This window comes from Mchenga conophoros, linkage group LG23 (genome assembly GCF_057382185.1).
Source record: "Mchenga conophoros isolate Kocher_MC1m ecotype Shallow Benthic linkage group LG23, M_conophoros_male_GT1.1, whole genome shotgun sequence".
Taxonomy (NCBI): domain Eukaryota; kingdom Metazoa; phylum Chordata; class Actinopteri; order Cichliformes; family Cichlidae; genus Mchenga; species Mchenga conophoros.
The window spans coordinates 7,404,259-7,421,959 of NC_140547.1; the positions used below are offsets into that span (position 1 = coordinate 7,404,259).

General features: G+C 40.1%; 1 protein-coding gene and 1 pseudogene across 3 annotated transcripts; both read left to right on the forward strand.

Moving 5' to 3' along the window:
- The first annotated feature begins 716 nt into the window (after positions 1-716).
- On the forward strand, positions 717-5,816 carry LOC146546580 (flavin-containing monooxygenase 5-like). Of its 2 annotated transcripts, none has more exons than XM_085263700.1 (10): positions 717-850; positions 1,261-1,401; positions 1,935-2,123; positions 2,274-2,439; positions 2,647-2,789; positions 3,068-3,264; positions 3,991-4,138; positions 4,224-4,431; positions 4,544-4,616; positions 4,699-5,816. In XM_085263700.1, exons 2-10 carry the CDS (start codon positions 1,270-1,272, stop codon positions 5,111-5,113), a joined length of 1,671 nt encoding a protein of 556 aa, XP_085119826.1. In that variant the 5' UTR covers positions 717-850; positions 1,261-1,269; the 3' UTR covers positions 5,114-5,816. The 2 variants fall into 2 exon arrangements, with proteins under 2 accessions (XP_085119826.1, XP_085119825.1); XM_085263699.1 differs by lacking the exon at positions 717-850 and adding an exon at positions 972-1,152.
- A 2,211-nt stretch (positions 5,817-8,027) lies between these two features.
- Positions 8,028-14,015, forward strand: LOC146546581 (flavin-containing monooxygenase 5-like; annotated as a pseudogene). The gene is made up of 9 exons (XR_014890800.1): positions 8,028-8,106; positions 9,849-10,026; positions 10,191-10,357; positions 10,539-10,681; positions 10,932-11,129; positions 11,347-11,494; positions 11,580-11,787; positions 11,880-11,952; positions 12,056-14,015. The product of XR_014890800.1 is annotated as a flavin-containing monooxygenase 5-like (transcript).
- Positions 14,016-17,701: the final 3,686 nt, after the last annotated feature.

The following is a 17,701-nucleotide window of genomic DNA, read 5'->3' on the forward strand; positions in this document are numbered from 1 at the left end:
CATTCCAAGACCCCGGGTAGTCAGTCCCACTTTTCCTCTGATACAAAGACATATCTCTATCGTATAACCTCTTAGGTATAGGGCTTTATGAAAGGTGCCGCTCCTTGACTTTAGCCCACAGAAAACCCTAAAAATGTAACCGTTTCATTTGAGTCCAGAACATTTCATATCCTTTTTTTCTTTTTTAACACAAAGAAGACAAAGACTTACAGAAGTAAACACATATTAGTATGACAGTTTTACAATGAGGCTTACTTCTTTATGCAGAAAAAGATCTTGAGTGAGCTTGTAAATTCACACTGACGTTATACACGGTTGGATTTCTGTAAATAAATAACCAGAACAAACCACTGATCACACCGGTTGGCTGGCAGCGGGATCCGTGCCTTCTAAAGACAAACACAGCATGTAGTATCTCCGGATGACTGTTAAATGCAGCATATAACATGATGTTTTTCATTTTACATGCTTTGGAAATTGAGTGCAAAACACAACAAAAGGAAAAATTCATGAACACAAAATAAAAAATAAATCTGAATGTCCTTTGAAATGTGATTTATTTGTAGTTATTTTATCTTTTTTCTTCCTCTTTTGTAATAGAATATATCTCCTGTTGTGCTCTTGCGCTTTGTGAACTATTGTTTTTCTATTTTTATAGGTGTGTTGTGCACATCAGTCCTGCCATGCAGAGGCGTTGTCTGTTTGCTTTTCCCTCGGTCTTATTCTGACGCCACAGTGAATCAAGGGTCAGCATGCTACTTCATAAATTCAGGGGAGCAGCTCTCGCTCCGCCCACAGTTGAGTTGCTTGCAGCACGATAAACATTGTTTCTTTCTTCGAGGCATCAAAGGTAGGAAACGAGCATATGCGATCGCAGCTGATGAGTGCTTCCTGGAACAGATTTAAAGCCGATGATTGCGGCTGTCGGAGACTGTTTGTACTGTCCGTGAAGTCTGTTAAAGTTTGGCAACGATTGCACTCTTTACTGAGTTGTCTGCGTTGTGTGGCGTTTCGAACAGCTAATAAACATATTAAGTCACTTTGATTTTTGCCAAGTTTTAAATGTGGCACATATTCAGTATTAGAGGAAGTGTTTTTCGGCAGTAATGTAAACATAACTGGAGAGCCTGCGATTTAACGGGGGGAATGAATGTAACGTTGTTATTACTCTTGTTTTCTGCACAACTTCCTGCTCTGCGTAGCTCATTGGCTGCAGCTTCTTGTTAACAGTAAACATATTTTGCACTGTCTCCTTCGCAGAGCTGCAGTATGACCCGTCGTGTGGCAGTGATCGGAGGAGGGTCTTCGGGTCTGGCTTGCATAAAGTGCTGTTTGGATGAGGGGCTGGAGCCTGTGTGCTTCGAAAGCAGCGATGACATTGGTGGTCTGTGGAGGTTTAAGGTTGGCTGACGCTATGTGAATCACTTTACTTTTTGGTCATGTTTTATCATTTTTCATACATATGAAGTGGATTTCCTTCATTTCGGGGGCACATGGTGCGCACTGAGAATCAGAATTTGATCCGAAATAAATATTATGCTAAAAATGGTGCGGGCACAAGGGTTGAAGCACTGTTTTGAATTAGGCATCTTGTTTGCTCAGTGACAAAACAAGTATTTAGATTTCTTACTTGAGAAAAAGTGGTAATCTTTCTCAAGAAGCCTAATACCTAGTTCAAAAGTTTTAGCATTAAATATTCTTAATTTCAATAATTATCAGTAATAGAGCAGATTATATTGGGAAATGTAAACTCTAAAATAAATGGTGTGAAAAACAAAGTACAATATTTGCATCATATTTATTAGACGAGTAAAAACATAGATATAACTAAACTACAAATGCAATAAAACTGTACTCAGGCCTCTGACGAGCATTGAAAGAGTAATGGTGCTTCAGCTCAATTATTTATTTATTTATTTATTTTTTAACTTTAGGAGAATCCAGAGCCAGACAGGGCCAGCATCTACCACTCTGTCATCATCAACACCTCAAAGGAGATGATGTGTTTCAGTGACTTTCCCATCCCGGCACACTTCCCAAACTTCATGCACAACTCCCTCATCATGGACTACTTTCGGCTGTACGCTGACCACTTCCAGCTCACCAAGCACATACGCTTTAATGTAAGAATGCTTTATGATGTCTGAAATGGTAAATTGTATCACATAATTAAAAAATAAATAAATTAAATTAAATCCTAATTACTACAACATTAATTTCATAGAAAAAAAAAACTTTGTTCTGTCCCCTGCGTCTGTCTTTCTGTTGTCCAGACCAAAGTCTTGCAGGTGAAGCAGAAATCAGATTTTTCTCATTCAGGCGAGTGGGTTGTTGAAACGGAGAACAAGGATGGCAAGAAGGAGAAACACATTTTTGAAGCTGTGATGATCTGTATTGGACATCACTGCAACCCCAACATGCCTCTTCATGACTTTCCAGGTAACCCTTGGCCTACAATCGATTACCTCTTAGTTACCTCAAGGGGGGGGAAAAACTACTGACTCTGCAGTTGTAGCAAGATAAAGAGGGAATTGTGTTATTGTTTAAATCAACCCTTGATACTTTCACGTATCTTCAAATATAGGTCAGAGCAGAAGTATTGAAACATTGTGTCTACCCACCATAAGTCTGTCTTATTTTCTTCAGGCATTGACACTTTCACAGGGAAGTATTTCCACAGCAGAGACTACAAGACTCCCGAGGAGTGGAGGAATAAAAAGGTCGTGGTGATTGGAATTGGAAACTCTGGAGGAGACATAGCAGTGGAACTGAGTAGAGTCACCAAGCAGGTTGGAATGAGTTGGTCGCATCATTAGAGAAAAAATGTGTCTGAACTGATTTAGTATTTAACATGTGAAACTTCATGATTCTCACAGTTTTAAAGCTGAATCCAATATAAATACAAGCATGTAAAACCAAACAATGGGCATAATTATTTAACTTGTACATCTTCTTAATGCTTTATTTACATATTAGTAATTAGTAATATTAGTAGTTTAGAAAGTAAAATTGAGACAATTCAGACAGAACCAACAAGAGAGCTAACTACTCTTTCTTTCCTTCAAAGCTTTACCTGAGCACTCGAAGAGGAACCTGGGTTCTGAACAGAGTTGGAGACAATGGGGTGCCCCTTGACCTGACTTTTAATAGAATCCTGGACATTCTGAGGAAAATTCTTCCCTTTGATTTTTTCTGTAGTATGGCAGAGAGTCGGCTCAACCAAAGATTCAATCATGGTCTTTACAATCTAAAGCCAAAACACAGGTACTGTATTTGTAGCTAGTATAGAATGTAATATAATCTGCCACGTTAGATTTTTCCAAGTAGTTGTTCTAAGACAAAAATGATGGCCTTTTTGTGCTCACCTTTGTCCTTCTGAACAGTGGCACACACCAGAAGCAGCGTGATATGTTACTTGCAATATTTTGCTTTTTTAGGTGTATCATGCACCCCTTGAGTTTTGTAACCTGGCCCACAAAGCTGGCACAGTGAAGCTGGATGAGTGGTTTGGCCATTTCAGTGATCTATCAGTGCAGGTTCTCAGAAAAGTCCCAGCTTATGCATCTGCAGATGCTTCAGCAGCTGGAAAAGATGAGAATTTTCTGCATGCAGTCACTTTGCTTCCTGTATTGATTACTGCATATATCATCATTGTTGCCTCTTTTTTTTTTTTTTCCTGAGCAGTGACACATATTGTTCAGGATACGATCAACTCTGACACATTTTAAGCACCATTATTAATTTTGATGGGGCTGTGCTGGCGTCAATGTTGGTGTTATTTTATGCAACAACAGTGCAATGTCCAGTGTAAACAACCAGTTCAAAGTATGAAACTTCTGGCTACAACAACAACCCCTTGTCAAAATCAGTGCCTGACAACGTTGACATTTTCTGATATTCATGTTTGCAATTAGATTTTTTTGTATAAATAAAATAATATGAAAAAACTCCTTTCTGAATTTGTTTTGTATTTTTGACTTTTTATTTCAGGCTGTTCAGCCAACATCCCACAGTGAATGATGAGCTTCCCAACCGCATCCTCTCTGGAACAGTTCAGGTGAAACCCAACATCCGCAGATTTCAAGGTTCCAGTGTGGAGTTTGATGATGGCAGTGTAGTGGAAGATGTTGACTTGGTGGTAGGTCTGGAATTACATACTTTTCTTCACCTTCATAGAGATCAGTGAAATTGACTTTCGACTAACATGGACCGCTGTCTTTCAGGTGTTTGCTACAGGATACCAGTTTTCCTTTCCATTCCTGGCTTCACAGGTGGTCTCTGTGTCTAACAACAAAGCATCTCTGTACAAATATGTGTTTCCTCCTGAGCTCGAACGCCCGACTCTGGCTATCATTGGTCTAGTGCAGCCACTGGGAGCCGTTATGCCCATCTCTGAGATGCAGGCCAGATGGGCTACACGTGTCTTCAAAGGTAAAAAATTACTTTTTCTTTAACACAGCTTTTTCTCATCACTCAGGATTTTAGAATTTTTATAGAGTTGTTATTTTTACTACAGTAAACAGCTTTGTCCCCTTTCAAACAGGCTGCATAAAGCTTCCTCCATCAGCTGCCATGCTAAAAGATATTCAGTGTAAGCAGGAGGCCATGGCTCAAAGGTAATGAAGTGGATTTACTCAGCTTTATAGAAACCTATGTTTAAGATCTGCATCTTCATATGTTCAACTCAAACTTTTTTAGGTATGTCACCAGTCAGAGACACACCATCCAGGTGGACTACGTCAGCTACATGGATGAAATAGCAGAGCTAGTGGGAGTTCAACCCAACATCCCAAGGATGCTGCTGACTGACCCCAGGCTGGGAATGAATGTGCTCTTTGGTCCCTGCACGCCGTACCAGTATCGTCTCAGGGGGCCAGGAAAGTGGGCTGGAGCCCGCCAGGCAATCCTCACTCAGTGGGAGAGAATGGCTCAACCTATGCAGACCAGGCAATGCGATGAGCCCAAACCCAGCAGATCATATAAGTGGCCTCTGCTTCTGTCGGCTGCTGCTGTGGGCTCGGCTGCCTACATTAGCAAGAACAACCTTCCAGCTTTCCTCCAGGATCCCACTGCTTTGCTGGACAGGGTTAAAATGTACCTGCCTACACAATGATGGAAAATTCATAACTCATCAGCTTACTAAGTGAGTGATGCAATTGTATATTAACATCAAAGACCAGCTGATCTTAAATGACGAAAAGCTACAGTTACAGCTACATTCATGTGTATTGTCTCAGGTTTCTTGCTTTATACCTTCAGAATTGTGTAACTGGAAAGATCTCCTTTTTCAATTACACAATTTCTGCAGGTTATTTGTTTTAACCCTTAACAGGATGCTGTGACATAGAATCTAATTTAAGCCGATTAAAAAAGAAAAAAAATTGTTTTCCAACAAAAAAAAGTATACATTAATAGCGCTTTAATCCAGATTTGTTTGCAATATATGAGCATAAACATGGGTAAAAAGAAATTATGCTAGCACAGAATGCCATTGTAGAGGGGTAAACTGTTGTTATCCTTTTTTTAACATCAGCACTGTTACTCTACATTGACATGCTGCTCTGTTTTCTTTCATTATATTAATTGAAGTATTCAAATGTTTTTACAACATTACTGATACACAGCACAGATGGTTTGCTATTGTTTCTTTCAAATAAAAATAAATCACAGTGTTGTCACATCTTTCACTACATTTTTAAAATGTTGTTTTATCCATTACTATGTCCCAGTGACTCTAAAGTATGAAAAACATGACTCATAACTATAAATAAAAGTTCAGCACTTGAAACAAATCCATTTTCATGTCTTTTATTAGTAAATAAATCTTTTAAGCCACAAAGATCTGAGATTGTTTGCTGAAAAAATAAAGATCTCTTTTCTCTGCTTTGACTTGGTATTAATACTAAAGACCAGTGCAAGCACGCCTCTTTTTGATGGTGATTGATTGATTGATTGATTGATTGATTGATTGATTATGCTTTTAATTGTCACTTGCAATGTTATACGTACATCTTACCTGCAGTGAAATGGGACCCCTTCCTCCATACATACATTATTGGGGTGCTCAGGAGGTAGAGCGGGTCAGCTGCTGATGAGAAGGTTTGATCCCTGGCTCCCCCAGTTTGCATGCCAAATATCCTTGGGCAAGATACTAACCCCGACTTGCTTTCCAATGCTTCCATCGGAGTATGAATGCGTATGAACGATAGTTAGAAAGCACTCAAAGTAGATAATAGTGCTTGTGTGAATGGGTGTGTGTGGGGTGAATGCGGCGTGTTGTCTAGAGCGCTTTGAGTACTCCAGGAGGCTAGAAAAGCGCTATATAAGAATCAGTCCATTTACCATCATTGTTTGCAATGATAATGGATGAGGCTTCAGTTTTAAAGCTGAATTGAGCTTTCAGTTAACTTTCTAGTGTAGATTGTTAATAACTCAACACAATCTAAACCCAAAGCACAGGTACTGTGTTTGTAGCTTGTATAGAATGTAATATAATCTGTCATGTTAGATTTTTCCAAGTGGTTGTTCTAAGACAAAAATGATGGCCTTTTTGTGCTCACCTTTGTCCTTCTGAACAGTGGCACACACATGAAGTGTGTGTTACAGTTGCTGACGTGCAGTGTTTATTGTGCACGTCTTCACTTTTATATTCTGGCACTTACAGCTGGAACAATCAAGCTGGAGACTCCAGTGTGTGAGTGGCTTGGTCATTTCAGTGATATACAAGTCCAGGTTCTCAGAAGGTCCCAACTTATGCAGATGCAGATGCTTCAGCAGCTGAAAAAGACAAGATTTTTCCGGATAAAAATTTTCCAAAATTTTCCAGCCTCTGCGTGCAGTCACTTTGCTTCCCTTATTCATTACTTCCTATATCAGCACCTCTGTATCAGCAGAGGGTTTTTTTCTGAGAAGTGACGCATATTGTTCAGGATATGGTCAACTCTGACATGCTTCAAGCACCATTATAAATTTTGATGGTGCTGTGATGGCGTCAATGTTGGTGTGCGTAACAACCAGTGCACTGTCCAGTATGAACAATCAGTTCAAAGTGTGAAACTTCTGGCTACAGTGCCTGACAATGTGACATTTTCTGCTATTCATGTTTGTAATTAGATTTTTTGGTAGCAGAGATAAAAGTGTTAAATAGAAACAGCTAACAAAGGAGGAGACAACATAGGAACTGAGAGAAAAGTGTGATCCAGGGAGGGAGGGGGTGAATCTGTACGCAAGTGAGAACTTCAGTCATCACCAATCATCTGAGAAACGTCAGAAAGGTGTGCTTATCCAAGTCATGCAAGAATATGTACAAAAAAGTTTGGAAGCTATGTACATGAAAATATGAATGCAGTGAGTTTCAAATATAAACCTGTAATTCATTATAGAACACTAAAAACATGCCCGTCTACAAAATTTTACATCAGGGAACGTCATCCTAAAATTGCTGAACAATTGTGCCCCTCTGCCAATCTTTACCTCTGAGAAACTTTTTATAGTTACGTTCCTGACTTACTGCCAGTTAACCGAATAACTGGCAAACTGTTCCTCCAGATATTTTTCAGTAACACTTACTATTCCAGTATTTTGTTACCACCTCCCAGCACTTCGGAGATGTGGTGGTGCCATCAAATTCAAAATGCGCTAACATTTTTAAGCATTTGATGTTTGTCGTGTTCTGCTGTAAATAAAATGTGGGTTAGGGGATTTGCAGATTGTTGTTTTTTGTTTTCTGTTTACAATCTACTCAGAAACCTAACTTTTTCAGAATTGTTTTGTATTGAGTGAATCACTGAAAAGCAAAGTACCATTTTAGAAAACCATTTAAATCCTTTTAAGATGAAACTCGGTATATTTTCAAATTTTACTGTGCTTTTCTTTTTAACACCAGGTTTTGTATAATGGTAATTTTTGCTTTTTGGTGTCACTGACATGCAAAATATAACATACTGAGGATTTGTTTGCTTTTCCTTCAGTCCTGGAGTCAAATAACTGACCCTCCTGTGAAGCAAGGGTTCATAGGCTCCTTTTATATTTAGACCAACCATTTTCATTCCTACTCTCTGCTGAGTTAAATGCAGTATGAAAGCTCTCTTAATTTCTTCAAACAAGGTAAGAAATTTGGATTCTTTATCATAACTGCTGAGTGCATTAAGGGCTGTTGTATCAGGGTTAGCTGTTTCTTCATTTTTAGTTCTGAACTGTACATTTAGGTGTTCTCATCTGTTTATGATTGCTTCGTTTTGTTGTGAGATATGGGGCATGTGGCAGTTTATATATGTTTATAGAAAGTTTCTGAGTCTAGGTGTTTCACAGAGTATTGAGGATTCAAATTCAAGAAGCAAAAGTCAAAAAAATATATATTTCAGTCAAAAACATAAAACAAACTTTAGAAATCAAAGGCAAGGCAAGGCAAGTAGGTTAACAGACACTTACAGTGAGCAAAGAAACAACAGGACTATATATACTCACACAATGAGGGTTAATGGGGAAACAATAGGCAAGTCCACACAATCAATGCAATCAAAGGAGAGGAAGTAAAACTATAAACAAGGCACAGAAAAAAACAACTAGCAAACTAAACCAGGAAATAAGTAACAATGACCAAAGAGGGAAACTTAGACACAAATGTAAAGTCAACATGAGGAAAACACAGAAGGAAAAAACACATTATTGTGTATAGAAACTCAGATATGCACAATAATGGGAAATAAGATCTTAAGATTCAAAATACTAAGGATATACATGAAGAACAAAAATGTGAACAATAAGTTGAACTATAAATCAAATAAAAACTATTTAATAGTAATAATTAATAATAGAATAATTAATTATTATCAATCCTGCATTGGCAGACTGAGGTGGGTGTTTCCATCTTTAAGAAGGGGTACCGGAGGCTGTGTTCCAACTATAGGGGGATCAAACTCCTCAGCCTCCCTGGGAAAGTCTGTGCCGGGATGCTGGAAAGGAGAGTCCATCCATTGGTCGAACCTCGGATACAGAAGCAACAATATGTTTTTTTGACCTGGTCGTGGAACACTGGATCAGCTCTTTAACCTCTGATGATGATTCTTGGGAGTTTGCCCAACCAGTCTACTCTACATGTGTTTTGTGGACTTGGAGAAGGCATTTGAGCATGTCCTGTTGGAGGTGCTTTGGGAGTATGTGGTGTGTGGCCCATTGGTACCGGCCATTGGATACTTATGCCTCCATTGCAAGAGCTTGGCTTCGTCAAGTGACAGCCTCCAGCTTGCACTGGAACTGTTTGCATCCATCCGGAAGGGGCTCAGAGTAGAGCCGCTGCTCCTCCAAATCAAAAGGAGCCTGTTGAGGTGGTTTAAGCATCTGACAAGGATGCCTCCTGGGCGCCTCCTGGGTGAGGTGTTTCGGGCATGTCCAACTGGGAAGCAGACCCAGGACACGCTGGAGAGATTATATCTCTTGGCTGGCCTGGGGACACCTTGGCGTTTCCCTGGAGAAGTTGGAGGAGGTGGCCATGTGTTCTGCCTGCTTGCCTACCTGCTTAGTTCCATGTGTATTCCCAGTTTAGTTAGTTTTATATATCTGGTGTTCAGCAATAAAGCTGCCTTTTGAGTTCTTTTGAGTTGGTCTTATCACCTGACTAAATGTTGACTCCCAAGAGTATTTTGTGAAGACATGTTGCCTTGCAACATTAAATTACCTGGGAACGTGAAATCCAAAGCCAGAGTGGACTATAGCTATGGCCAAAACAAAGCAGCAATGACATTGGTGGTCTGTGGAGGTTTAAGGTGGGTTAGACAACATACAGATCGGACTTTGCTTTGCTCTGACAGATGAGATTTGTTTTTCTCTATTCATGGCTTTCTCTGCAGGAGAATCCAGAGCCAGACAGGGCCAGTATTTACTTTTCTGTCATAATCAACTCTTCCAAGGAGATGATGTGTTTCAGTGATTTTCCCATCCCTGCGCACTTCTCAAACTACATGCACAACTCCCTCATCGTGGACTACTTTGGACCACTTCCAGCTCACCAAGCACATACTCTTTAACGTAAGGATGTTTTGCTATTTTTCTGTATTCTGTTGGCAAAACTTAACGTATCACCAAGTTTTCAAAGAAAAAAGCTTTTTTAGTACTTTTTTAGTACTGATATATATAAATGGGGCATACCCACACTCTTATCAAAAACCTGCGTCTGTCTTTCTGTTGTCCAGACCAAAGTCTTGCAGGTGAAGCAGAAATCAGATTTTTCTCATTCAGGCGAGTGGGTTGTTGAAACAGAGAACAAGGATGGCAAGAAAGAGAAACACAGTTTTTGAAGCTGTAATGATCTGTATTGGACGCCACTGCTACCTCAACATGCCTCTTCATGACTTTCCAGGTAACACATGTCTGCGGGCTAGCAATAAACTACATGTAGATTTTATGTAGCCTTATAGAGTTTGGCTGTAGCAATAGAAAGAGGAAGTAATAATATTTAATAACAGTGTTTGACATTCTTTAACCATGTCTGTCGTGGAAACAGAAAGGGAGATTGTGTCTTGTTGTTTTATTTTCTTCAGGCATTGAAACTTTCCAGGGGAAGTATTTCCACAGCAGAGACTACAAGACTCCTGAGGAGTGGAGGAATAAAAAGGTCGTGGTGATTGGAATTGGAAACTCTGGAGCAGAAATAGGAGTGGAACTGAGTAGAGTCACCAAGCAGGTTGGACTGAGATGAACTGATTCCTCATTTAACATTTTTTTAAAATAATAAAAATTTACCCCAAAATGCATTCAGTTAAATTCAGTTCTGTCATTTTTGGACCTGAATCCATACCACCAAAACATACACCTTATACATGAATTATTAACCTATCAGTAGTTCAGACGCTATCAATATGATGAGAATTACATTTTTAAAAAAATATACCAAGAACCAGAGCAATGGCTGACAATGATTAATTTCATCCTAGGTTTACCTGAGCACTCGAAGGGGAGCCTGGATTCTGAACAGACTTGGGGATAACAGGATTCCCATTGACTTGTATTTTAACCGAGTGTTCGACTTTCTAAGGAAAACTGTTCCCTTTGTTTTTTTTCTGTAGTCTGGGAGAGAGACGACTAAACAAAATATTTGATCATGCTCTGTACAGTCTAAAGCCAAAGCACAGGTATTGTGTTAATATCTACAACTGCACTAATGCAGTAGGCAGACTCCCTTGAATCTTGTGTTGGGCAAATCTTTATTACTATTTTGATGACTTTATTGCATTTCTTCCTATCAGATATTTTGGACAAAAACTTGGCTTCATGATTGCATGACTGGAAAGCCAGTAAATTCATTTTTTTCATCATATCAGTAGGGCAACGTTTAACTTTCCATTTCAGGCTGTTTAGCCAATATCCAACATTAAATGATGAGCTTCCCAACCGCATCCTCTCTGGAACAGTTCAGGTGAAACCCAACATCCGCAGATTTCAAGGTTCCAGTGTGGAGTTTGATGATGGCAGTGTAGTGGAAGATGTTGACTTGGTGGTAGGTCTGGAATTACATACTTTTCTTCACCTTCATAGAGATCAGTGAAATTGACTTTTGACTAACATGGACCGCTGTCTTTCAGGTGTTTGCTACAGGATACCAGTTTTCCTTTCCATTCCTGGCTTCACAGGTGGTCTCTGTGTCTAACAACAAAGCATCTCTGTACAAATATGTGTTTCATCCTGAGCTTGAACACCCCACGCTGGCTATCATTGGTCTAGTGCAGCCATTGGGATCTATTATGGCTATATCCAAGTTGCAGGCCAGGTGGGCCACACGTGTCTTTAAAGGTCAGAGTTTAATTTAAAATACTTTTCTTTTTCAACTTAGGCATTTACAGGTTTTCATTATTACTAAAGTAAACTGTTGTGTTCTTTAACAGGCTGCATAAAGCTTCCTTCTGTAGTTGTTATGCTGAAGGATATACAGTGGAAGCAGGCAGCCATGGCTCAAAGGTAATAAAGTATATTTACTTGATTTTGTGGTTGCTTAAATATATAGGATCTGTAACACGCCACTTTTTGTTCTGCACATGTTCAACCTAAATGTCATTTTCAGGTATGTCACCAGTCAGAGACACACCATCCAGGTGGACTACATCAGCTACATGGATGAAATAGCAGAGCTAGTGGGAGTTCAACCCAACATCTCAATGATGCTGCTGACTGACCCCAGGCTGGGAATGAATGTGCTCTTTGGTCCCTGCACGCCGTACCAGTATCGTCTCAGGGGGCCAGGAAAGTGGGCTGGAGCCCGCGAGGCCATCCTCACTCAGCGGGAGAGAGTGACTCAACCCCTGCAGACCAGGCAATGCGATGAGCCCAAACCCAGGAGATCATATAAGTGGCCTCTGCTTCTGTCGGCTGCTGCTTTGTCCTTCACTGTCTACGTTAAGAGGAACAACCTTCCAGCTTTCCTACAGGATCCTGATAGTTTGCTGCACAGGGTTAAAATCTACCTGCCTACACAGTAATGCAAAATGTATAACTGAACAGAAATAAAAGATCTGATTAGTCTTGTAATAGTTTAATAGTTGGTAATGCTTTTGCAAGAAATAACATGAGCGTTGGAAATGGACTAATTACTGAAATATATTAGTGAGTGGTGCAATGATTTAATTACTTCAAAGGCCAACTACAATATGTGTCACAATCTGCAGAGGCAGACTGCATGAATTGTTTATGTGAGGACCCAAAAGCAGACCACAGACAGATGGAAACTGGAATTTAACTGAAAGTGTGCTATTTATTAAGGCAGATATACCAAACAGGGAGAAACATAAATAACAAAAATTAAACACAGGATCGTCTGAACTGGAGAGACTAAGAAAATAAGACAAGAACTGGAATACTAGAAAAACCTGGGGAAACCTTGGAAACACGAGAGGAAGCATGGAAGAGCCGTGGGGGGAAAACAGACACAATACAGCAAAGGTCAGAGGAAAACTCAGACAATATATACAGACAGGAGGTGATCAGGGGAAAACATGGGGAACACAGGTGAATGAACAAGACGCCACAGTGGAAGCAAAACTAAACACACTGAACATGGACCATGAGACTGTCAAAATAAAACAGTAAAAAGGCAGACTAAAACACTTGGACTTAACAAGAGAACAGGGAATTGACAATGGGAGACGAGACGCAAACATAAATATGGAACACATACAGAGGATATGACGGGCTGGTGAGAACACACATAACAGATGGGGAAGACCTAGCATGAGACACAAAGGGAAACATGTAAACAAGAGGAGGAGATGAAAACAGAGAGAGAGAGAAGGAGGGGTGACCCGAGAGAGAGGGAACGAGAGCGAGAAGGGGCACAAGGGTCAGGGAGAGACAGGCTGGGGAAACATGGGCAAACATTACAGACAGGGGAGGCATGAAATAAATGCAAAGAGGGGAACATGGGGACTAAATAGGGAAAACCCAGACATGAGCATCACACACACGCATATAAACGGAGACACCGAGAGAGGGGCACAGAGGACAAAGACTCAAGGGAACCTAATAAACAAGGAACTAAACTGATGATAAGTGAACTCAGAGATGTAATAGGAATGAACTCAGAACTAACCAGTTAAATCAAAATAATCATAATAATGCATAACAGATATGAAAACACAAGAAAACTCATCAAATAACCCAGAACCATGATAATATGATTGTTTCTGTATCATCTTAGCATTATTCAATTGAACGGATGCCTCGTTCAGGAGTGTCATTATGCCTTTCTGTGCCCTCTGGCTAGAGTTTCAAAAATTCTATTTAAATGACTAATTATAGTTTTTTAACATTTATTATGAATTTCATTGAGTCTGAACAGTTAAAAAATATTAAAACATTTTCATGTAAAGCAGTACTGTATACCCCTGTGTTCCTTTCTCTGGTTTACATTATTGTTTCACTTTTGTATTGAGTAATATAAAATGCTTCTCAACTCTCAGGCACCATTTTGGCCGAGAGGTTCTGTAGAGCTTGTGAGAAGAAAACAGCTCGAAGTAAGTGTAAGGTTAATATGATCATTGTAGACAATATTTTTTCTAAGTGTCCTATAATGTCAGGACTTAAAATTGTAGAATTGCATATGCTCAATTTATGCTCAGATCTAGCAAAGGAAGTAAATAAAAAACTTTTTCTAATAAGAAATGAAACAGCCTCAACATTCCCCTTAAAAGTTTGTTTTTTTGTGTTTTCAGTTCGTGCTGTTGACACTGTGTTAAAGGTTCATGCCTCCTATTCATTTGGCTTTTCTATTAATCAGGTTGTCATGAAAAGTTTGGACACTTTTTTATTTGTGTGTGTGTATGTGCGCACGCGTGTGTGTGTGTGTGTGTGTGTGTGTGCGCGCGCGCGTGTGCGTGTGCGTGCATGTGCGTGTGTGACATTTAATACATGCACATGGCAAATGAGTCCGTTTTTCAGTATATTGCACACTGGAACTGATGCATAATTTACATAATGCATAATTTATCCCAAAGGAGTTTTGTGTACTCATAATATCTGTTTCTCCGCAAATCTGATCTAAAAAAGTCAGCAGATTTCTGAGGTATATAGTTACCCTATGGCATTTATTTTACTGACTTCACAGTCCATTTTGACTGGACTTTGATCTTCTCTGTTATATCAGCTCCATGAATGAGATAACAAAATTCCTGAATGAACCCAGGTTGCCACTCAGTGTTGCACAATCCCTGTATTCTATAAGAGCATTTGCAGTGTCCACCTCATCAACCTGTGCAAAGCAGACCTAAAGGTGGGTTCTGTTAGCTTGTTAAATGCTATTAGATTGTTGTTATAACAAGAAGGCATAAGGGAACAAGGGATGAGAAACGGGTGCTGTTACATGAAGTGGATGTGGGGCCTATTTTAAGGAGCTTGGAAAGAAAAGCGTCTGGACTTCTTTAAGTTGCTTGAAGACCTTCAAGCAACTTAAAGAAGTCCAGACGCTTTTCTTTCCAAGCTCCCGATGCCCTGGATGACTGAGAACCTTCACAGACATGTGGGGCCTATGTTATTTTCTGTACCCAACATCTAGACTAAAAGTGAAACAACTAATAGCTCAGTGTTCCAACATTAGGGACAAGCAACTGCTATCACAACTAGAGATTGATGAGCTACAGCATAATTGTTACGACAAGGGGAAACCAGCATGTCAGGTCGGGGGGAGATATTATCATCCCCACCCCACCTAAGATTGAGTACCGAGCCCCAAGTACAACTTGCACATTGAAGGCGTTGAGCGCTTTACCTGAGAGATAGTATCATGGCTAAGCTGAAAACTTGGACCCTCCATGACCAATTTTGTGAAGTACCCTCTGAAGGTCTACTAGAAGATGTGAATGCAACGTCAGGGGAAACCAGGCAGAAACAAACTGATCTACAACATGTCTGTGAAGGTTCTCAGTCATCCAGGTCATCGTAGTCAAAGGAGCTTGCAAAGAAAAGCGTCTGGACTTCTTTAAGTTGCTTGAAGACGTTTCACCTCTCATCCGAGAAGCTTCTTCAGTTCTAAGGTCAAATGGTGGAGAGTCCCAGATATAAACCTAGTGGGAGTGACCCCCCACAGAGGGACAAAAGGACCCCCTGATGATCCTCTAGTCGCCTGAGCCAAGGTGGGTTTACGACACCAACTCTCTGCCATCTATAATCCAGTTTTGAGATCCCTTCCCAGTCGCCTTAACGCCCACTCACATCCTGGGCCATCTGACCTCAGGAATTCGCATGATAAGGTGGGGCCAGGTTTCACAATGAACACACCCGAAACTCTGGCTGATTGGGACCCACGCCCAGTTTCCCACCTTGGCTCAGGCGACTAGAGGATCATCAGGGGGTCCTTTTGTCCCTCTGTGGGGGGTCACTCCCACTAGGTTTATATCTGGGACTCTCCACCATTTGACCTTAGAACTGAAGAAGCTTCTCGGATGAGAGGTGAAACGTCTTCAAGCAACTTAAAGAAGTCCAGACGCTTTTCTTTGCAAGCTCCTTTGACTGATCTACAACATGAAAACAGTGATCAGCTGTGCCTTTCTGGAAAAAGAGACTAGAGGCCAAGATCAAGATAGCACACAGGGAAGCCAACTATCAGAGCTGCAGAAAAGTGTGATGAAGAAAGGGTAGTACAGCAAGGAAAGCCTAAGAAATACAGCAAGCTATCCATACCTGAGACTTGACATAACCCATAACAACAGTGCTCAGTGGCTATAGTGGATCTAAGAGCAGACCATAGCAACCTCCCTGAACAGCTCCAGTAAGCATCACAGTGGCAGACATCCAAGAAAGGGTCTCCTTAGGCTCCTTAGGCTACGGATACCAACTGGGGAATGGAGCAATTGTCAGCCCCCTAATCTAGATAGATGACATCAAGCTGTATGCCAAGGATGAACGAGACATTGATTCACTGATCCACACCACCAGGATCTACGGGATGTCATTCGGAGTCAAGAAGTGTATAGTCGGATGGTAACAAAGAGAAGGAAGGTAGTCAGAACTGTGTGTGTGTGTGTGTGTGTGTGTGTGTGTGTGTGTGTGTGTGTGTGTGTGTGTGTGTGTGTGTGTGTTGAGAGAGCTCATTGGTTGATTTTTTGACATGTTCAATACTTTTTCCCTGTTTCATTTCACATTGTTGCACATAATGTGTGGATTGGATGGGTTGATACTAACATATGGTGAGGATTCCATGTCAATGGCAACTTCACGCAAGTACATTTACTTAGAAAAAACGTCTTCAATAGCCAACTGCTCACATATGCACCATCCTCTTGTAACTCACCTAAATCCTCTAACACAGGGGTTTCCAACTCCAGTCCTCAAGAGCTACTGTCCTGCAGCTTTTAGATGCATCATTACTCCTACACAGCTGAATCAAATGGTCGAATTACCTCTTCAGCATGCCATCAAGTTTGGCAAAGACCTGGTAACAAGCCAATCATTTGATTCAGGCATTCCGGAGCAAGGATGCATCTAAAAGCTGCAGGACAGTAGCTCTCGGGTACTGGAGACCTCTGCTCGAGTCCATGCATGAATTGCACACACCAAGTACTTTTCTAAATTTATTACCTTTACCCCCTGGGCAGTTCTTATTACATAACTCCATATCAAGGCTGAATCATGGACTGATAATGTAGCCTAAATTAATCAGTAATGCCACCTAATGGTGCTTTGGGTATTTGCATGATGTTTTGCTTCAAAAAGCCACATGAAACTACAGTATGTTTTTCGTATTGTCCTTTGTGTCTCACTGCATCACACTGGAAGCCACATGGAAGCATGTGATAATGAATCTCCCTCTTGCAGCCAAATCAGTGACTATGATTAACTAAGATTGCTTTTTAAGGATGGCATAGTACCATTGTGTCATGCAATTGTCCGTTAAAGCAGGATAAAAACGTGAGAAAGTTAAAATAAATAAATAAATAAATAAATAAATAAATAATAATAATAATAATTTGATGTTTGTAAGAGTGAAATGAGAATTATAACCCAAAAGGTAGTTTGTCACTGTGTTTATTATTCTATAAAATTCTATAAAAGTTTACAAAAGAATTTTTTTTTGTCTTTTATTTTAGTTCAGTAATATATAATCGTTGTGTTTTAAAATAAACCTTTTGTTTGTTTGTTTTTATAGATAGATAGATAGATAGATAGATAGATAGATAGATAGATTGATTGATTGATTGAGTGATTGAGTGATTGATTGAGT